Source organism: Clinocottus analis, unplaced genomic scaffold, assembly GCF_023055335.1.
Source record: "Clinocottus analis isolate CAN_PGR_092001 unplaced genomic scaffold, fCliAna1.0.p SCAF_2, whole genome shotgun sequence".
Taxonomy (NCBI): Eukaryota; Metazoa; Chordata; class Actinopteri; order Perciformes; family Cottidae; genus Clinocottus; species Clinocottus analis.
The window spans coordinates 3,581,729-3,602,865 of NW_027175931.1; the positions used below are offsets into that span (position 1 = coordinate 3,581,729).

A 21,137-nucleotide genomic window follows, 5' to 3' on the forward strand; every position below is an offset into this window, starting at 1 on the left:
TAAACCCCCCCCCCCCGCGTCGATGGCGCAGTTCTCCTGACACGGCCGTAAGCAGTAGTTTTGGTTGTCGATCTGCTTTTTGATTGGCGGGTGATTTTAAGCCACTTGACCCAGCACACGACTCTCTCATCTCCCGCCATGTTCTCCTCTGATCTTTGCAGTCGGCCTACCAGCTCGCCGGCCTTGTTTTGTGTTTGCATGTGCACGCTGCTTTTGGACGTACGCCGTATGTGTGTGTGTGTGTGTGTGTGTGTTTATTAATCTCTTTAGAAAACGCAGCATGCTTGGATGTTTTAGTGTTCGCTGGTGCCGATTTCTTTTTTGCACTCGTTCCTTCAGGACCGTCTACCCGTGGCTGAGTGCGTGTCTCTCTGTGTGTGTGTTTGTGTTATCACAGGAGTCCGAGGCCAGTGACAACATCGAGGCGGCGTCATCCTCCATGAACGTCAAGGTACTCGCCATTGTGCGGTCGTGTTTGCCGCCGCTCCATTCGTCTCAGTCTGTATCAGCTGTTTATTGACGATTTATCAATTTTTCCTTCACCCAAAAGTTGCCGGAGAAGGTTCGAGACACGGACGACCTGTCCGGCACCGTGAGTCCGCTGGAGGGAGACGACAAAGAAGAAGAGGAGGAAGAGGAGGAGGAGGAGGAGAATGGATGGGGGGCAAATACGAAGAAGACGGAGGCCGCCAGGAGGTTTGTTGTTGTTTGTTGTATATTGTTCCTGGAAAGCCGGACACAGTCGTGAGTCATGAGTTCATTCACAGCTCCATTTATTTCCAATAACGACCAACAAATTCATCAGTTTTTATTTGCACAGAGATTTCAGCTCTGAATTCAATTGTCACAATGGTCAGGTGCCAAAATATTCCTTGTACATGTACAAACTATTCATTTTATTTTGGTGAAACTACATTTTCAAAAGAAGGAGAGGAGAGTGCAGTCGTAGGGTTTCTTCTACCTCTGTTTCACCCTGTATTCGTATGACACCTCTCCATCTTCAGGCAGCTGCAGGCCGCTGGCAAAGACGCCCCTCCGGCTCTGAAAGTGGACCGACTCGTCCTCCACCAGTCCAGCCCCTCTCCCTCTCCCTCTCTCTCCATCCCCTCCCCTTCGGAGCAGGAGGTCGGGCTCCGTCTGAAAGGAGAGAGCCTCGGCGCGTCTCCGCGGCTGCAAAGGCCCGAGACCTCCAGAGGTCGGCTGGCCCGCACGGCCGACGCCCGGCGCCAAGACGCCGGACCCCACCTCCAGAACCTAGAGGACTCGCTGGAGGAAGAGCCCAGCTGGAGGAGCCGGAAAGACCGAGAGACGATAGAGAGGGAGGAGGAGATAGAGGAGATGGAGGAGGAAGAGAGGAAGAGGGCGGAGAGAGAGGAAAGGAGCCTGAGAGAGAGGAAGGAGGAGAGGAGTCTGAGAGAAAGGAAGGAGGAGAGAGAGAGGAAAGAGGAGAGGGAGAGGAAGGTGGAGTGGGAGAGGGCAGAGAGAGAGGAGAGGAGTCTGAGGGAGCGGAAGGAGGAGAAGGAGAGGGCAGAGAGAGAGGAAAGGAGTCTGCGGGAGAGGAAGGAGGAGAAGGAGAGGGCAGAGAGAGAGGAAAGGAGTCTGAGGGAGAAGGAGGAGGAGAGGGTGAGGGCAGAGAGAGAGGAAAGGAGTCTGAATGAGAGGAAGGAGAGGAAGATGGCAGAGGAAAGGAGTTTGAGGGAGAAGGAGGAGGAGAGGGAGAGGGCAGAGAGAGAGGAAAGGAGTCTGAATGAGAGGAAGGAGGAGAGGGAGAGGGGGAAGGCAGATCAAGACGTGGAGGAGAAGAGTGAGCACATGGTGGAGAAGAAGACGAGTAGAATGCTTCTCCAAGAGGAGCTAAAGCAAGAGGAAGAGGAGGAGAGGAAGCTGAAGGAGGAGAGCGACGAGAGACAGAGGTGGGTAAAGTGAAGTGAAGTAAAACGCCTTTTCCAACCCCTCAGAACACAAACGGCGTCTCAATCCATGACCGCGCGTCTCCTCCTCAGGGCTCTGCGGCAGCGCCTCCTGGCGAAGAGGAGAGAGGAGGAGGTCGAGCTGCACGAGGAGCCCGAGAGGACGCTGGAGGAGCTCAGAGACTCCGCCCAGCAAGAGAGGACGAGGAGGCAGCAGCAGCTCAGGTCAGAGACAACACAGAAAACACAATGTGCAGGAAACCGACTGATCTGGAGTCAGTTTCTCGGTAGTGACCCCGTCTCGTGTTCAGGGAGGAGAGCGATGTCGCGTTGAAGGTGCTCAGCGGCGCCCTCAAGGAGGAGGAGGAGGAGGAGCGCGGCCGGCTGAAGGCCCAGAAGAGGCGGGACTCCGAGCGCCTGAAGGCGGAGTTGGAGGAGGAGGAGCTGCAAGTGGAGAGGAGGAGACTCTGGGGAGAGAGGCTGAACTCTCTGAAACACGAGGTGACCAAGGGGGTGGGACCGTTTTTTTTTCAGATTTTGACATTTTAATATTAAATTTGACTTGGAAATGTGTTTCCGTTCAGTCGTCGCAGCCTCCTTCAGGTTCACAGCCTGAAGCCTCTTCTATTGACTCCGGCGTAGCTCGGTTTCTCGTTTATTTTCCTGTCAATTATTGTCTTACAAACAACAAGAGTGAGAATAATTGGTCATGATGGCGCCATTGTGTGTTTTTCCGATATATTTTGTGTCACAAATATGCCTTCAAACCCCATTTTGTCAGTAAAAGGTTGATGCTAATAATATTAATAAATCCTCTACTAGTCCCTCTGCATTGAGCAGTAGGCAGCTATGAACTGGGAGCAACCGGGGGATTCAGTGTCTTGCTCAAGGACACTTGGACATGTAAACTATAGTGAGACTGGGGATGGAACTGCCGCCCTGCTGCGTTGTAGGAAGGCAGCAGGAGAACCAGACCGTTGTGTTTGTTCCTGCTTGGTGGCGCATGAGGGCATTGGACCACGGATTAATGATTCGTACGCGTCTCTGTGTTTGCACTGTTTTGTCCGTATAAAGGTCAAAATCACAGAGAGGAGGCGGGACATCATGAGTCCACGACCCGAACACCAACTGGCAGAGTACCACCGAGAGGTCAGAGGTCACACAGATTCTGCACAGAATTACATCACCGTGTGGATTTCTTTTCTCCAATTTTAATTTCACTGTAATAAAACTTTGTTGCGCCGTCGCCTTCCAGCTGGCGGACGTTCTCCAGGAAGTGCGGGAGGAAGTGCAGCGTGACCACGAGAGGAAGCTGGAGAAGCTGAGGGACGACCACAGGAGAGAGATGAACAGCATCAGAGAGAACTACCTCGACGAGGTAGCCTCCATATTGGTGTTTCCAGCGGGCATCGACAAGGAACTTCAAGCCTCAACATTATGATAGTTACAAAAAGTGTGTGTGTGTGTGTGTGTGTGTGTGTGTGTGTGTGTTCCAGGAGACGGCTCAGAGGGCGCGCTTGCTCGCCGCTCTGCAGGAGGAGAGAGAGCATCTTCAGGCCTCGCACGCGGTCCAGCTGGAGAAGCTCCGCACGCAGCTCAACGCGCAGATACAAAAGAAACAGCTGACGCACACGCGGCAGGTGAGAGACGCACACACACACACACATACACACACACGCCAGAGGACGCTAGAATTTAAAATGATCCAACCGAGAGAAAAAAGCCCAGTGTTGCCAACTCTTTCCCCGATGAAAGCAGCGAGCGGTGCTCGCTCTAAAAGTTGCAAAAACTAGCTATAAAGTTGACTTCACACTCCTTCCTCTGTACTTTGAGCTTAGACATATCCTAATGAACACAAACAACAGACATGGATATTGCTAGCACTCACAGGCGTTAAGCTAGCTGCTTATGGAAGAAGTATTTCATTTATTTTTTGTAAGAGCATTTGATTTATTGAGTTTCAGCAAAAACTTCCAAATGTTCTCTGACCTTGCCTTTGTTCCAAATTGAGGTCAAGAAAAGAGCCTTTTCTAAACATAATTAAGACTTTATTCCAGTGAATAAGTGTCCTTTCTCCCTTCAGGAGTCAGAACTGGAGGACCTGGCGGATCAGATAGAGCTGAGAGCCAAAGAGCTGAAGGGCCAGGAGGCCGCGCTGCAGACCAAGGTCTCCTCTCCCAGACTCTGTGCTCTGTGACTCACTGATGCACCAACCTGAACCCACAGCGACTGATGCTTTCTGTCTCCTATCAGGCGGCAGATCTGAAGAGGAGGAGGAGGAAGCTCGGGGAGGAAGAGGCAGAAGTGGACCGACAGATAGAGGCGAGACTTTGCACTTGATCTTCATGAAAAGAGAGATACAACTCCCCAAAGTGTCCGTCTATATATGTATCCCCACCGTGTGTGTGTGTGTCTGTGTGTGTGTGTGCGTGTGTGTGTGTCCAGGCTTTACCCCGGCTCATCCAGGAGAGGGACCAGCTGTCGGAGGAGCTAGAGAGGATGCGAGAGGAGAAACACCAAGCCAGGGAACTGGTGCAGCGAGCGAGGGAGGAGAGGAGCGAGGCCAGGGAGGGGGAGGAGAGGATGAAGGGAGAGAGAGACAAAGCCAGGGAGGAGAGCAGGAGGGCCAAGGAGGACAAGGCACGGCTGGAGAGCAAGGTGGCGCTGCTGCAGGAGCGATGCGAGCGCCTCGGCCGCAGAGTCGGGTACAGACGAGCACGCAAGATACTCATCTACTGAGGAGTGATCCAGTGTTTACTGCGCAGGATTTTAAAGGGTTAACTGGTTTAGTTTTTGTCCAATCAGAGAGCTGGAACAAAGCGAAGGAGCGAACGCCTTCAGACCGGAAACAAAGCAGGACAAGAAGAAGACAGAGACGACGGCGCCCTCTAGTGAGAGGAGGGACTCATCGCTGTGTGTGGAAGATCTGGACGACCCGCCGCTCTCACCTTTACCTGACAGCCACAGCAGCATGGACGAGTAAGGAGGGAGGGGTGGGTGGGTAGGTGGATGGATGGATGGATGGAGGGAGGGAGGGATGGGTGGGCGGGCGGGAGGGAGGGGTAGGTGGGTGGATGGATGGAGGGAGGGATGGATCAATCGATGGATGGATGGAGGGAGGGATGGATGGCTCTACATATGTAAAATGTGGTCTTTACAGGGTACAGATGTGTTCCCATCATCCCTCACACACATCTCTGGTTCCAGGTTCCGGCGCTACGCCTCCACCCACGGCGCCTCCATCCAGAAAACCAGACTCTTCCTGGAGAGAGAGAGCAGCCGGCTGACGGAGAGGCAGGCCGCTCTGCGGGCGGCTCAGACCGGCTCCTCCCAGGACCCCGAGCAGCAGGAGGCGATGAGAAGCCTCCAGCAGGTAGGAAGGAGCATTTAACCTCCCGCCAAGTGACAGGCGCTGGGACGACGGGGGTCGATTTCAACGTGTTTGTTTTCTCCGTCAGGAGGCCAGGAACGTGGTGGAGCTGCAGCGGACGGTCCAGAGAGGAAACGCCCTGCTGCGGAGGAAGGAGGAGCAGCTGCAGCAGCTGGAGAGCTCGATGGCGGACGAGGTCAGCAGGAAACCGCTGCCTGTACCTGCGCTCTGATTATTATTAGTCATGTGAAAGTAACGCGTTAGTTTCCATGTGCTCTCTCCGTGTTCACAAGGAAACGTTCTGGTGATTCTGGAAGTTATGTTATCTCTCTCTCCCTCTCTCTCTCTTGAAATGAATGTTTGTGATGTTTGAACAAAATTACTGAAACTTAAAACGTCATCTATTTATCTATCCATCCATCCATCCATCCATCCATCCATCCACTTACTTACTTACATACTTGCTTACTTACTTACTCACTCACTCACTTATTTACTTACCTACTTACTTACTTACATACCTACTTACTTATTTACTTACCTACTTACTTACTTACTTACTTACTTACTTATCTCTCTAGACGCAAGACGGCTATTTCAATGTATTTATTTTGTCTTCCTATTATTCGAGTTGGTCATTCTTAACTTAATCTTAGTTCTTGTTCTCTCGTTCAGCCGTTTGTGGAGGATCTGTCTCGGCTGGCGGGAGAGAGGAAGGTGACCTTTGATGTGACTGAATCTGACCTCAGCAGCACTTTGGACCCACCAGATCGGACGGGTAACAACGGAGATAGTCAACGTTATTATTGCTGATATTCCTTAGCTCTTATCAGGTTATCATTTCAGCTACTCTTAAATATCTCTCTCTCTCCCTCTCTCTCTCTCGTCAGGAGGTCATCCCACCGTCCCGGACAAAGTCCAGGAGTTAGCGGAGTCCCTGCAGCAGATCTCAGGCCAGCTCAACACCGTCCTAGGTGCGTTGGGTTCCCTGGCGCAGAGGCAGAGCGCCACACCCTTCGCCGCCTTCCCCCTCCCTCAACATCACTCCTCCCCTGCCTCCACCTCCGCCTCCTCGGCTCCGCCCCCCCCGGTGAGGCTCTCGGAGCCGACCTGGCCCTGGGCGTCCCGAGGCAGCGGCTCGCCGGCGCCTCCTCTCTTCAGTACCCCCATCAGCAGCGGGGCTCGGGCCTCCGAGGACCTCGTCAACAGCCGGTGGAGCCAGATATTCCCCAGTATGCGACCACAGCTTAGACCTGAGTGAAGCAGCATTAAAGTGTTAAAAAGAGGTTTTTCTCAACTGTTTTGTTCCGCTCTCCAGGAGCGGCCATGGACCCAATCGCCTCCAGCACCATGAGGTCGACCTCTGCATACTCCTCATACCCTCCTGCTAGGTACCCTGCACTAGCATAGCTTACACACACACACACACACACACACACACGTCAACGCTGCCTCTAACGTACTTGCATGTGTGTGTCCGTGTGCGTTAAAGTGAATGCGGCCTGCGGTCCGTGCAGACGTCGGTGGAGGTGGACGGCCAGAGGCTGCAGGGGCTGATTGACGGCAACAAGAGGTGGCTGGAGATGCGCAAGAAAGACACCAGCATGTATCCTTCTATCACACACACACACACACACACACACACACACACTTAGATACGTACCTATTTACTTACTTACCTACTTATTCACTTACATACTAACTTACTTACCAACTTACCGACTTACTTACCTACTTATGTACTTACCTACTTACTTACGTACCTAATTACTTACTTACCTACTTACATACTTACTTACCTACTTACTTACCTATTTACATACTTACCTACTTACTTACTTACCTACCTACTTACCTATTTACGTACTTACCTACTTACTTACTTAACATTTACCTTCTTACCTACTTACTTACCTATTTACGTACTCACCTTCTTACCTACTTACTTACTTACTTACTTACCTACCTACTTACTTATTTACCTACTTACTTACCTTTTTATGTACTTACCTACTTACTTACTTACTTACTTACTTACTTATTCCACAATATTCATTGGTGTACTTTAGACTTCCCTGATAATCTTCCACTACTTCATATCATCGCCGTCGTCCTTAACTCGGCCTCTCCAGACCTTTGTTCACGCGCTACCGCGCCCCCCCGACCAAGAGCAGCCTGGTCCAGCTGGGCCTGGACGACAACAACCAGATCAGAGTCTACCACTACTGAGGACGCGGCACGTGGGCCAGACGGCACCTCCCGTCGACACCGTGACTGGCGGGCGAGGACTTTGGAGCCTCTGGCGTCCGTGACTCACCGCCGTCAGGAAAACACTCAGGTTTACAGGGGAAAAGCCCGGAGCCTCCTCCGCTGTGATTGGAGGAGCGACGTGATCACCGAGGGCCCGAGGACTCGGTGGCGGGAGCGGGTCGTCCTCTCGACAGCCACCACGTCACCGGGTTTAATCCCCGGAGCCTGACCGAACCTCCGAGCGGTTTACAGGCCGAGGACGGGTGGAGTGCAGAGGTCACATTGGATGTGTGTGTACCTGTAATGTGTGTGTGTGTGTGTGAGGATGGAAAGGATGCGAGCAGCGGTTAAGGCACAATGTCACGTTTACAAATTGTAGCTCCCGACCAGACTTGAGCCAAAACGTTGTTTTTAAATGTTTAGTTTACGTTGATGTCGGAGGGGAAAGTCATGACAATCACAGAGTTTTTACTGCTCTTACTGCACTGAAAAAAACCCTCCACACACTACAAGACGGTGCTCTACGGCGGCCACGTTTCAGACGCCGCGGTTTGTATTCATGACACAATTTATGACTAATTTCCTCACATTTTGGTTGTTTTAGCCTGTGGAGGAAAAGAAATGAAAACCCTCTGTTTGCACAAATGGAGCCAAAACACATTTTACATGAATTACTCCTTTATATCCCAGGATGTTTGACACATTAAAGTGAGCCATTTGTTAGTTTACACGTTGTGTGCAGGCATAAAAAAATATGTATTTTGTGCAAATATATATATATCGTGTGTGTGTAAATAAGTGCTGTATTTTTCTATACAATATTTTAATAAATAGATTTTGATATGTCTTACTGCATTGTGTAGTAATAATAATGAGTCCTGTGTTGTGTGCATTGTGTTCACGTCTGTCAATCAAAGACAGCTTCGCAGACAGAATCTGAAAATGAGATCTTTATTCATTGCAATGATACAGGACCCCCCCGACCCCAATACAGTAGTAGAGTGCAGACAATACCGTCGCCTTCAGACTCGGGCCGGTCGAAGTAAATACAATCATCATCTTTATTATAATATAACATTCTCCATTGAGAAGGACGGCGAGCTCCGTGGGTAATCCGACCAATCAGAGCACGGCACGTGACGCGTTTGAACATCAAAAGGCCACCGACAGACTGGACAGAATTCATGTTCTCACATTTATGTTTGTAAACACACACACACACATACACAGCATATAAACAGCATAAAAACCTTTTGAAATGCATCGCTGACTTGCAGGTCAAATGTAATGCGGACAGTATAAAATAAGTTAATTCTTCTATATATTTTATTTTGTTATTTAGTGAGCAGAAGTGTGCACGTTGTTATCTCCAGCACGAAGTTAACGTCCATTACAACAGTTATATCGATGATGGCAGCGAGAGGACACACAACAAAAACACGTCGGCGTCGCTCAACGTGGGCTCTTTCGTTGGCACATGAGTGTCCGTACAGGTGCAAAGGGGGAGGGGCTACGGCTGCTCCTCCCCCTCCGCCCTCTGATTGGCTGATCGGCTGCGACGGCGAGGCTGAGAGGCGCCCGTCCGCCGCCGCGCAGCCTGGAGGGCGGAGAAAAAAAACAGGCTACTGGCTGCGCTTGTTTAGAACACGGACGGAGATGCGAACGGAGCGAGACGACGGTCGATAAGGCAGAGACAGAGAGAGAGAGAGAGAGAGAGAGAGAGAGAGAGAGAGAGAGGAAGACGTCGCACTCGTCTAGAAGGCGAAGATCTTGTCTCTCTGGGTGGTGTCGAGGTCGTCGTCCATGGTCATGAGGACCTGGAAGAGGCGAAGGGGGGGGAGGGGTTAGTTGTTTTTGTTTTTTTAAACCATCGGCACAAGCGTGTGTGTCGGTGTCGGCCAGCGTTACCAGGAAGGATCCGAACATGGCGATGGAGGAGAGGAAGTGCCAGATGTCGTGGTCGTCAAAGAACGACAGCAGGATGCAGTCCCGGTTGTGCTCACGGGACTCCGCCGGCGTTTTCTGCAGACACACACACACACACACACGGTAAACGAATGCCCTGTCATGTAATGATACAGAGTCAACGTGTCTCACGGGCATCTAGGTGCATGAAACAAACGCTCCCTTTGTGTGAATCCAAGTCTATATCCACAAAAATATGTTCTTTTTAAAACAGTAGTTTTGGATTGTTAAAAAAAAAAATCATACAAAGACACACACACACACATTTAGTGGAGTTTTATTTTTCAAACAAGGCTGACTTGAGGTCTTTCTCTCACGCTCACACATCCTAAATAAAGGTTTTCTGTGATTATGGGTCAAGAAATTAATATGTGTGTGCGTGTGCGTGTGTGTGTGACTGACCTGCCAGGTGCTGAGACCCTGGAAGAAGAAATACAGCGCCAAGCCCCACACCACGGCTGTGAACAGAATACACACCAACGCCAGACACTGGATTCTCTCACCGCTCCGCAGCTGAAACACACACGAGCAAACACACAATAAACTTTAGCTGTATGAACCACTTTCTGCTTCTTCAATAAATCAAAACGCTACTTTAAAAAAGCGTGCATACACACGCGAACACACACCTTCATGATGATGTAGAAGGCAAAGTACAGCAGCAGGTTGCAGATGGCGATGGCCAACAGGTAGGAAGCAAAGTCGTTGGGTCTCTCCAAGAGGCCGTAGGCGGCTCTACGGACACGGAGAGGGAAGAAGGAGGAAGAGTCACACACATGAAGCCATCGTCACCGTGTTGCCCCGCACTGTCTCTTTAGAGAAAACTGCCTTTACTCACAGGGACCAGTTGACTATGTTCCCCATCACGAGCAGAACCGCCCGGTCCTGTCAGACAGACGGAGGCAGAGCGGTGAGGAACAAGCGGGGGAAGTTTTTACTGGACTTTGATGTTGCATAAACGCTGAAATACTCACGATGTACATGGGTCCGCTGCACTGCCGGATGCAGTCCGTGTAGACGACGTTCAGTATCCTGCGCATGATCCCGGAGTCTGACGCAAACACACCATCCTCCCGTCACTTTTTTATGAAATTTATGTAGCTAAACAGAGCTAGTGCGATGCATGCGTCTTGTATGTGCATTTTATTTCACGTCCATGTGTGAGAAAGATGAGCTACGTGTTGCTGACGTCGACATGGAGGCGGCGCTCTTACCCAGCCGCCACCGGCCCATGTAGTACAGCTGTGTGCTGAGCAGCATGGTGGCCAGGATGTGGATCACCGAGAAAACGATCCAGAAGACGGCGTTTCCTTTCCCGAAGACCTGCGAAAAGATCGCCACACGCATGACGATTGAGTGTGTGTGTGTGTGTTAAAAAGGGACAGTGTGTAGCATTTGGATTGAACATTTCTGCCAGTAAATCCCTCTAAATCCAACAAAAATGCTACTTTAAACATCACTCAGACCTTCTGGGGTGTGTGTGTGTGTGTGTGTGTGTTAAAAAATGACAGTGTGTAGTATTTGGATGCAGCATTTCTACCAGTAAATCCCTCTAAATCCTACAAAAATGCTACTTTAAACGTCACTCAGACCCTGTGTTGTACCTGTACCTGTGTGTGTGTGTGTGTGTGTGTGTGTGTGTGTGTGTGTGTGTGTGTGTGTGTGTGTGTGTGAAAAAAGAGACAGCATGTAGGATTTGAATGCAGCTTATCTACCAGTAAATCCCTCTAAATCCTACAAAAATGCTACTTTAAACATCACTCAGACCTTGTGTTGTACCTGTGTGTGTGTGTGTGTGTGTGTGTGTGTCTGTGTGTGTGTGTGTGCGTACCACTCCCAGCACAGAAAAGAAGATGACCCCAGCCAGGCAGGCGTATGCAGTGTACGCGCTTGCGTTGATGTCCGGGTGTCTTTTTTGGTACAACTTCAACATGCACAGTCCAGCGATCATGTACATGAAGGAGGTGTCTGCGGGGGAAGATGGAGTCATCACACGTCCGTCTCTTATCACCACAACACACAAGAACGAGGAGGGTTTATCGTCCTCTTTGTGCTCTCATCTGGAGCTCTGGGATCAAATTAAAACACAACTCGCACAGATTTAAAAACGATATTTTGTCGATTTTTAAATCGCCAGGAAACTGAACCCAGGACCTTCCACTCTTCTTACTCTGAAGCCCTCATAAATCGGAGAAACCTGCAGGAGGAAATGCGTCTCACCGAACTGGAAGTTGGTGTAGTTGGGACAGACGTGGTAGCAGGCGCTCAGCAGGCCCTCCATCATCAGAGCCGTGCCCATGGCGTAGTAGAGCCCGAAGTGCTTTGGGATGCCACATTCCTGAGAGAGGGGAAGGTGGACCTCGTTAATGAATGAGCATTAAAGTTTGATTAATTCAAACTTCTGGACTCCGGTCTTTGATGCTTCCCATTTCTCACGTATTAATGCGATAACTTGTGTTCATCAAGACGGTAAAAGAGCAGAGAGTTATGTGAAAAGATAATTAATGGGATGCCGGGTGTAAATATATATTTACAATACCGTTCAAAAGTTTGGGTTCACTTAGAAAGGTCCTTATTTTTCAAAGAAAAACCCTTTTTTCAGTGAAGATAACATTACATTCATCAGAAATGAATTGTTAATACATTGTTAATGTGGTAAATGACTATTCTAGGTGAAGACGTCTGGTTTTTAATGAAATGTTTACAAGCAGCCATCTCTTCAGTGTTCTGATGGTACAATGTGTTTGATCATCGCCTTAGAAGACTAATGGATGAGTAGAAAACCCTTGAAAACTCTTAAAAAGCATTGACAATCCTTAAAAAAAATAATTAAAAAACCATAAAACCCATTGAAAACCTGTAAAAAATAATTAAAAACCCTTAAAAATCCTTTAAATATATTTTTTTAAATCCCTTAAAAACTCTTTAAAAAACCCTTAAAATCCATAAAAAGCCATTGAAGACCCTTGTGCAGTGATGTCTCACAGCTGAAAACAGTTCTCCTGGTGAGAGAAGCTATAAAACTGTCCTTCCTTTGAGCTCGTTGAGTATCTGGAGCATCACATTTGGGGGTTCATTAAACTCTCAAAACGTCCAGAAAAAGAGAACTTTCATGTGAAACTCTCCAGTATGTTCTTGTTCTTCGAATTGAAGGATGTTCCATGTGAGAAATTACGAAGAAAATTAAAATTTGTGTCTGGGTGACCTCAAACTTTTGAACTGTAGTGTAGATACAGATATTAGTGTAACGTCTCCAACCAGGAACGCCGTGCGACTCGTCTTTACCAGCGCGTGGAGGTCGTTGCGGACCAGCGCCCGCTGGTGGACGATATCTCTCTTGAGGACGATGAGGAGGAAGAGGAGTCCCAGCAGCACGTAGCCCAGGTTACTGAGGATGTTGTTGAACGCGCTGCGCACAACACAAAGCGTGTGTTTAAAAAAAAGAAGAAAAAAACACACAGGTATGTAACACATTCACACGGGAGCTTCCACGCACCTCAGGGCCCCCAGAGGGTGAGCGCACAGGAAGTTGTAGAAGCAGATGTCCTGGTTTCCTGTGACGTTGACCACCTGAGGAACAGAGTCAGAGTCAGACATCATTTATCTTTCATTTTTTAAAACACATCTCATACAATCTTCACGCCTCGTGTACCGTCTGATAGGTGATGACCAGCTGGACGACTGGCAGCGCGTAGAACACGGCGATGGTCGCGATGTTCCTGCAGAAAAGACACAACGGTTATATATAATATATATATATGATACATTTTTTTCCTCTCTGTGGAGCCGGTCGTCCTCACCAGAAGTAGATTTGGTATTTCTTGCTGAGGATCCTCTTGTCTTTGCGCGACAGGTCGGACACGTATAAAAATTTCTGCAATAAAGGGAAAGAGAAGACGTTTAAAACGGCCTCAAAGGGTAAAACGAGTAACGTGGCGTTGAGGCCGGCGAGAGGCGAGTAGAGGAGAACGAGGAGAGGAGAGGAGTACCTTGGTGCGGACGATGTTTTTGTCCGAGTTGATGTCGTCCAGCGTGTCGTAGTCGTCCTCCTCCACCGAGCTCAGAGACTCGTGCCGGATTCGCCCGACGCTGTCCAGAGATCGCTCTGATGAAGAGGAGGAGGAGAGGAAGAGGTCATGGCAAGATAAAGAAAAGAAAGCCTTCAGTTGTTTTTTTTTGCCTCAAATGGGGCAAAGGTGCGACAACTTTTCAAAATATATGTTTGCAATTTCCAGCGTGATTGTTGGTACTTTGATCTTTTGCACAATTTGTTTATTTTCCCCCGCCATTTCAGTTCAATTAATACCGGATCAGGACTCAAGGCCACGGAGCGACGCTTTGATTCTCAACGTGCTGATTGGTTTTTGCTTCTTTTTTTTTTTTAAACTCGAAGCGGATTCGGCCGATCATGCGGAAGAGCGTGTGTCACCAATGCTGATGGCTAAGTGATGGAGGCGATTGAGGATCGGCCGACGTTTGAACGGCTCCGGTCCTGATGAACGACAACAACAACAACAACACAAATGAACGGTGAGGGACCAGAGCGGCTCGTTGGAGGCCCGGCTGTGGCGGCTCGCTGCACAGTGGGAGTGCTGGGACAGAAGCGAACGGGGGCGAGCGTCCATACCGACGTATCCGTAGTTGTTGTCGGTCGACGTGGCGCTGTCCGTGATGGCCTCTGAGCTGAGCGTGCTGCCGTTGTCGGCTGGAGGGAACAAACAAACAAACAAAAAAGAAGGTCTGGTTTTCGATGTCAATGTCCACACACACACAAACAAACAAGACATCAAGTAGAAGCGTCCAAAAACGTACCAAAGGAGCCGTATTCATACGGTGAAGCTGGAGTTTTGCCTGTAGACACACACACACACATTTAAAAAGTGTTGATTAACGAAACGCACACACACAGACGAGCACTAGCACTACTTAGCATCTTAGCACGCTGATGCAGTTAACACATGACCACAGAGGTGAGGGAGGGCAGCGACACATGCAGGGATCCAGTTCTCTCTCTTTATTTTAAAATAGTGACAGGTTTAGTGATAAATGTGAGCGTGGAGCGATGCACACGCTGCATGTGTGCGCCGCGGTTTTCCGGCGCCGCGATCGTCCCGCTGTTTTAAAACTGGAATCACGCCGGCACACACAGACACAGACACACACTGAGAGCTAGTCCACGTGTACTCATCCCCAGTATCTTATCACGGGACCGCTCCTATCTCGTCCTGTAGTTTGTCTAGTGTGTGTGTGTGTGTGTGTGTGTGTGTGTGTGTCATCAGCAGTGTTGACTGTGTTGTAATAAACTCGTGACATTGGAGCTTTGGGCGGGATGCGAGCGAAGCTTTTTGTGTCTCTGTGACGCAAGAAGCCGAACCAACAGTGTTGGGACAGTGTTGTGTTAATTCGATAGCCAGTCACGCCTCTTTATCGTCCATTTTTTTCGTGTGTGTGTGTGTGTGTTCTAGCAGGGGAGTGAATGCATGCAGAAACACAGAGGGAGTGACAGAGGGAGGCGGGCAGTGAAAGCAAGTAACATTGTCGTTGTACCGTCTCCGTTCTTCCCGAGCAGAGAGGCTGAACCACACATTAGCGAGAGAGAGAGGAAGGGAGAGAGACATACATTCAGTACATAGGAAGCTCAAGAGCTATTATTAGTATTATCATCGCAGCACAGTGTTACGGGTAGTTGAACATTGAATATATATATATATGTGGCGTCTACTCGACAGTACGGAGGTAAACAACTTTAAATAAAAGTGGTACGCTCCGCCGCGCCCTCCGACCAGCCCCTTCAAGGGGCGGTCCATCGCGTGCTGGTTTACCTGTCTCTGCGGGCGACATGTCGGCGGGAAACTGCAACACCTCCTTCTTCTTCATTCTGCAGGAAGCCGAGAGCAGAAGCATGCAAAGTGAGATCATTTGTATTCGGTACGGGGTTTCCCTCCTGCAGCACATCTGAATGCTTCCATCAGACACAAAGGGCCAAAAAAGAACAGTTTAAAACACTGTAAACTTGTTTTTCTGTCATTAATCACATTTCACCAAACAAAATCCATTCAAGGTGAATGAAACAGTCTCTGTGACCTGGAGTGAGGCCGGTCTGTGGCCACTAGGGGAGAATACACAGCGAGGCGTTCGAGTGCTTTGGTCTTACCCCCGGTTCTCCACGCAGGTCATGACAAAGGTGAGCAGGTAGAAGGAGAGGAAGATGCCCAGACAGAACAGCATGCCCATCACGTACACCTCCGCTGTGGAGAGGGAAGACAGGTGCTCTGTGAAGCGCACGCAGCTGCTGATGCTGCATCGTCCTGCAGGACGCGGCGACACAGCAACAAGGACACAACATGCAGAAAGTACTTTACATAAAAGGGTAAAGCTTTCGTTCTTTCTTGAAGGCAAGACCTTCATTAGCATGTTAGCTTTTTAACCGTGGTCATTTACAAAAAAAAAGAAGAAGAAAGAAAACGTTTAGTCACGTTTATGACGCAGGAGAATCGTTATTATTCCTCGGTCGGAGCGGTTCGCTGGACTCACATTCGATGGCGGGTGTGACGATGACGTCGATCATTTTGCTTCGGTTGCCGGCGTCGATGAGCTCATCGGGGCGGAGAGGGTAGAAGCGCAGCGGACCGCCGCACGCCTCGTCCTCCGTTTTCACCACCACCACCACGTAGAAGCTGTTGCTGGGGAAATCTTTTCTCTGAATGACAAAAAAGGAGAGGGTGGCATTAGAAGATATTATTATTATGGCTCAAGCTTTGTCACGACGGTTTTGCCCCCTCGGACTCTCACCTGCACCGTGATGGCGCCTTTTTTGGTCATGGTCTGGTACATCCCGATGAAGGCCACGTTGTTGTCGAGGTCGTAGACGGGGCACTGAAAAGATTCAGAAAGACATGAAGTATATATATAAAAAAACATGAAGCATTAAAGAGATTAGGAAACAAAGAACTCAGTGATTTTAAGCCTTTAAATCTCAGCAGATTATCCTGTAATCAACATTTGCTTTCTGCTGCATTTGGACTCAGTGGCGGCCTCGCATGGCTCCATAGCGTTACTGCACGCAGACAAAACCAACGCTAGGGGCCACTTGAGGACAGCGGCTGTCTGGTTTGAGGAGACGGCGTGGGCGGGCGGAGGCAGTAAGTGTACCTGGATGTCCTGGATGGACATGACGGAGCAGGGGAAGGTCATGTCCGAGTTCACCTTGACGATCACGGTGTCCACCCCTTCCGGGAAGTCATACTTGAAGTACTGAGAGGAAGAAGATGATTCAGAAAGGGAATAATAATTAGAGCGGATAGGATGAGAAACAGATGAACTGTCTTCTAGTGAGGGAGGGTGTGACAACTTCCATTACAGATGAAAGTAAATCAGATGAAGTAGCGCGTCGACAACCATGACTGACTGGATGAATCAGAAAGGTTTGTTTCTTTGTCTTGAGGTGCTTCTAAAGGCCAAAAAGGAAACACTACTCTGTTCCCCTTTTTTGTTTTTAAAGCAGAAGAGAAAAAAGGGTGAGAAAAGAGAGTCACTGAGTAATCTCGCAAAACGTGAAATTCCCTCCTGTCTTACTTCTTCGGTTCCTCTCGTGTTTCTCGTCACCCTCCGGCCCCGCTCCCATGCGGTCTGCTAACTATCTTTTCTGTGAGAGTAGCACTAGTAAACACACAAAAACACAGCTTCGGGCGTACCTGGGGCTGGGACGGCGACGCGGTGAAGCTGAATTTCTTGTCCGTGCTGTAAATCGAGATGAAAACAACAACAACAACAGCGTCAGACGTCGTAGGCTTCGGTCAAACCGACGGCAGATCAGAAACGGTTGTGCCACTCACTGCAGGGTGAAGCTCTCCACGCGGCTGACCCGGAGCTGGTAGTTCGTCCCCTGGCTGGACAACGTGGACACGTCCACGAAGAAGTACTGGGTCTCCGAGGCGGCCCGGGTCGGAGGCTGGCACAGCGTCCGACCCACATGATTGTACGGGTACTTCCTCTGGTAACTGAGGGGAAGAGACGGACAGAGAGGCAGGACAGGCATCAAAACAATCCACTTGAAAATAATGCAAGTATCTGGTCTGTTCGCTTCTTTTTAATGTGAATATTATCATGTTGTTTCTAACTTTTTTGTCATTTTTATTTTTATTTTCTTCATGTACGCTGTCATCTTGACCAGGATCCGCTTCTAAAATGTATTACAAATCTCAATGGGATTAATCTGGATGAATAAAACACATTAAAAAAAAAGAGAAAAAATATTTGTATTTCAAATGTTTAAAGCTCCTCGCATTTGCACAGTAGACATGCCGAGACATGATGGATTATTTTATGAAAAAAATAAAAGCAAAAATATTGACTTGTTACTTGTGTTGAAGACCAATATTCTAATAGATTATTTCCTTTGATGTTTGAGTTTCACAACCAGATGACCGAACTAGATAACACATCTTCACCAATCTCTGAGCAAAATCAAATGAATACAGAGTTCTAGAAAATGTTCCCGACGCCGAGGATCTTCATTTTTTTAAAGATAACAGAAGCGACTTCGCTCGGTGACGACGAGTAAGACGTCCGATCTGCTACGCTGGATTTCCGAGACGGTTGAAGTGAAAGTCCAAAGTTCTTTAGAGATCTGTTAAAAAAAAAGGACGGCCGTTCCAGCGTTACGCAACCGCGGAGAGGACCTTGGAGTGTGGGAAGACACGGATCCCATCGCAGCTGGGCCTTCGGCCAACGGCTCGTAAACAGCTGGAGTCCAAAGAAAGACTCGCGGTTCACACACAACTATGACCCTTTATAATGAAGAGAAAAACCTCTGGATTAAATCCAACCCTGGGCGACTTTTACTTCTTCTTCTTATTAATTATGAAGTAAACAAAAACTTTAGCTTCAACGCAAGACTTGAAATCACAACTGTTTATAGGGATAAACAGCAACAACGGCTTAACGGCATTATATTAGTTAAAAAAAAACATAAATCACACATATTCTGTGGACAACAACACAACACACACTGGTCAGCCTATATTATAATTGCACTATACTATTAATGATAATAACACTATACTAATTCAAGCACTGCCCTAGAATTTAAAGAACATTATATTCTGAGATCTCAAAAGGCAATAGAGGACATTTACGCATTCTTTCTTTAAAAAGGGAATTATGCGTGCAGATTGGTCCAGTTTGTGAATAGTGCATGCGAGGTGAAGACACTCACAGGCCTCTCAGGATGAGGGGGATCTGGAAGGACAGCACCGCTTGCTTCTGCCGCACCACAAACAGGATGGGGCTCTCAAACCCCTGCGACAAAACATCCACGGTGACGCGCACCCCCTCCGTCTGAGACCCAGAAAGGAAAAGAAACCCAAATATCAGCACACTTAAACGTCACACACACACACACACACACACACACACACACACACACATGAGTAAACCAGGGTGTCACTAAGCTCTACCTTGTTCCTGGACACGGTGTGGTTGAACGCGTAGATGGTCTGGTTCTCGCTCGTCACCGTGTCGTTGTAGGTGATGTCAAACTCGGCGTCTTTCTGGACCACGTTCTTGGTCTCCGCCAGCGCGCCCCCGGCGCACACGAGCTGGGTCGCGCACAACCAGAGCAGGGCCGCGGGCCCGGCGCGGCCCCGGAGAGCAGCGGCGGCGGCGGCGGTGGGTCCAGGTCTGTTTTTATGTCGAGACTTCCAGCAGCTCCTCAACACCATTTTGTCCGACACCGTGTTTCCCTGAACCCGGAACTGATACCTAACGTTATCCTCGGGCCCCTCCGCGGCGGCACTAGCGGCAGCTCCGCCCCATCCAGCGACTACTACCTCGGTTATTAAGCGTGCTAGCTCACCTGTGTCCACCTCCAAAAGGTCACTCACAACAACAACAACAACAACAACAACAACAGCAACAGCAGCAGCGGGTGCTGCTAACTGACGAGCTAGCAGCTAGCAAAGTGCTCTTCGTCCTGTTGTAGCAATGCTAAACAACAACAACAACAACAACAACAACACCCTCGTCAGCGGTGAAATCAATGGCACAAGTTCCAACAAGTGGACGACGGTCGTCGGTTCGTCCTCACCCGAGAGCCGCGAGCCAGCCGTGCTAACGTGTGCATCGTCGGTGAGGCAGCTCCCGTGTTTTCATGTCGGAGCGAGGCTCCAGCCCAGCGGACGGCTCCACGAACAAAACCCTCAGGAAGTGGGTTTTATTTTGAGGGAGGTTTCTGTCCCGCGACAGCGCTTGTCACGGCCTTTATTTGCGGCTCCGCGGCGACATTGTGCAAGTGTGTTTCTCTCTCGAGGAGATTCGGCGTGTTTACAGTGAGGAGGAGAGAAGGGGGGAGGGGGAGGAGGTGACATTAGCTCCGCCCCCTCGCTCAGAACGTAAACAAACTTTGTGCGACGTCATGACGTCATGGCTATGGCGTCTGCGACTCAAGAGCCGTAGATTGTAAAATTGTGATTTGATTATAGCTGAATATATATATATATATATATATATATATATATATATATATATATATATATATATATATATATATATATATATATTCTTGTTCTTTAATAGATAGATAGATAGATAGATAGATAGATAGATACGTTATTCATCCCCAGGGGGACATTAGTTTGTCGTAGCAGTTTACAGACACAAAAATAAAAAATAACAATTATGGAAGGTGTATACAGAACAACTGAATATGTACAACGAAACAGTAGAGTAAAAGAGTAAAAGCCTTTTATTTAATATAACATACAGAGCCATCACTGTGCCCATCCTCTGTTCCTCCATCACCGTCCATCATCCTCCGTATTTAAATGTATTGAAATACACTTGTCACTTGTTTAGTACTGTAATCTGTTTGTCTGTGCACTTTATTTTAATTTTATATTCTATTGTAAATGTAATTGTAAATTTAACATGGTCTTATTTCCTGTGCTGTTTTTCATTGTTTAATGTTGTGCACCACCTGCCAAGACAAATGCCTTGTAGGTGAAAACAATCAACGGAATAAATAATTCAGATTCAGATACTTAGCAAAATTGGCTTTTAAAGTGAATTTAATAGCCTAATATGCCTGTATGTTATCATCACTCACTTTACACATCACAGACACTTTATAATGGAAATATTTGCAGATTAAAATACTAATTATTTCATTTACATTTTCACATTCCTCTGACAACAAGACCGAGAAGTTATTTCCAGCAAGGACAAAGTGATGGAGGAGGTACAATCTTTTTTTGCATGTTTGTCTTATTTTGGCAACATTGATTCCTCCTCCTTCAGACTCTGTACATTATGTACCATCTTACCTTTCACTTAGTCTTCAAGTATGGAAGACACCGAAGATATACAAGGCTGATTTGCTGTATTTTGCTTCGAACCCCAGTTCCTGACTCCGGGGTTTGCATGTCAACGGGTCTACTTGAACACAAATATATTTAATAATATTAACAATGTTTGGTCAATAGATATCGACAGAGGGCATATCTACAAACCACAGGGCCTCGAGTTTAATTGGTAATACAGGGACATCAAAGGGACATAATTCACTTTATTAAATAGTGCATGTATGAAAACAAAATTTCAGTTAATCAAATTACTTCAAACCACTTCATACAGCAAACCAGATT

At 48.2% G+C, this 21,137-nt stretch overlaps 2 protein-coding genes across 9 annotated transcripts in view; one reads left to right on the top strand and one right to left on the bottom strand.

Moving 5' to 3' along the window:
• The window catches only part of LOC137790921 (centrosomal protein of 164 kDa-like), a 28,853-nt gene extending 20,524 nt beyond the window's left edge, over positions 1-8,329 (top strand). For 6 of the 7 annotated variants that reach the window (XM_068585513.1, XM_068585516.1, XM_068585514.1 and 3 more), the window contains 19 exons: positions 398-451; positions 551-696; positions 1,005-1,913; positions 2,004-2,135; positions 2,222-2,411; positions 2,985-3,059; positions 3,166-3,288; positions 3,407-3,550; positions 3,994-4,077; positions 4,164-4,232; positions 4,356-4,615; positions 4,716-4,889; positions 5,118-5,283; positions 5,369-5,476; positions 5,956-6,058; positions 6,171-6,512; positions 6,599-6,671; positions 6,773-6,886; positions 7,413-8,329. In XM_068585513.1, the coding sequence (XP_068441614.1) occupies positions 398-451; positions 551-696; positions 1,005-1,913; positions 2,004-2,135; positions 2,222-2,411; positions 2,985-3,059; positions 3,166-3,288; positions 3,407-3,550; positions 3,994-4,077; positions 4,164-4,232; positions 4,356-4,615; positions 4,716-4,889; positions 5,118-5,283; positions 5,369-5,476; positions 5,956-6,058; positions 6,171-6,512; positions 6,599-6,671; positions 6,773-6,886; positions 7,413-7,509 (3,363 nt within the window). In that variant the 3' untranslated portion in view covers positions 7,510-8,329. The remainder of the gene's footprint in view (positions 1-397; positions 452-550; positions 697-1,004; positions 1,914-2,003; positions 2,136-2,221; positions 2,412-2,984; positions 3,060-3,165; positions 3,289-3,406; positions 3,551-3,993; positions 4,078-4,163; positions 4,233-4,355; positions 4,616-4,715; positions 4,890-5,117; positions 5,284-5,368; positions 5,477-5,955; positions 6,059-6,170; positions 6,513-6,598; positions 6,672-6,772; positions 6,887-7,412) is intronic. The other variant, XM_068585518.1, reaches the window with a different exon arrangement.
• Positions 8,330-8,467: 138 nt separating this feature from the next.
• Positions 8,468-19,846, bottom strand: sidt2 (SID1 transmembrane family, member 2). 2 transcript variants are annotated; one of them, XM_068585133.1, is made up of 26 exons: positions 18,954-19,846; positions 18,713-18,834; positions 17,331-17,495; positions 17,190-17,235; positions 16,648-16,749; positions 16,288-16,371; positions 16,030-16,195; positions 15,650-15,743; positions 15,318-15,373; positions 15,043-15,069; positions 14,308-14,346; positions 14,123-14,200; positions 13,485-13,600; positions 13,296-13,369; positions 13,148-13,214; positions 12,992-13,065; positions 12,781-12,904; positions 11,716-11,833; positions 11,327-11,463; positions 10,710-10,818; positions 10,470-10,546; positions 10,334-10,380; positions 10,125-10,230; positions 9,898-10,008; positions 9,439-9,552; positions 8,468-9,347 (listed from the first exon to the last, which is right to left on the bottom strand). In XM_068585133.1, exons 1-26 carry the CDS (start codon positions 19,215-19,217, stop codon positions 9,285-9,287), a joined length of 2,580 nt encoding a protein of 859 aa, XP_068441234.1. In that variant the 5' UTR covers positions 19,218-19,846; the 3' UTR covers positions 8,468-9,284. The 2 variants fall into 2 exon arrangements, with proteins under 2 accessions (XP_068441234.1, XP_068441235.1); XM_068585134.1 differs by lacking the exon at positions 15,043-15,069.
• Positions 19,847-21,137: the final 1,291 nt, after the last annotated feature.

What these genes read in the sequence shown, in the direction of transcription:
- sidt2 (XM_068585133.1), bottom strand. Translation starts at nt 19,217, where the DNA reads ATGGTGTTGAGGAGCTGCTGGAAGTCTCGACATAAAAACAGACCTGGA. An exon ending in CGTCACACCCGCCATCGAAT is followed by an intron (nt 15,744 to 16,029) that starts GTGAGTCCAGCG and finishes CCCTCTCCACAG; the next exon opens with CGGAGGTGTACGTGATGGGC. An exon ending in GTATGAATACGGCTCCTTTG is followed by an intron (nt 14,201 to 14,307) that starts GTACGTTTTTGG and finishes TGTTCCCTCCAG; the next exon opens with CCGACAACGGCAGCACGCTC.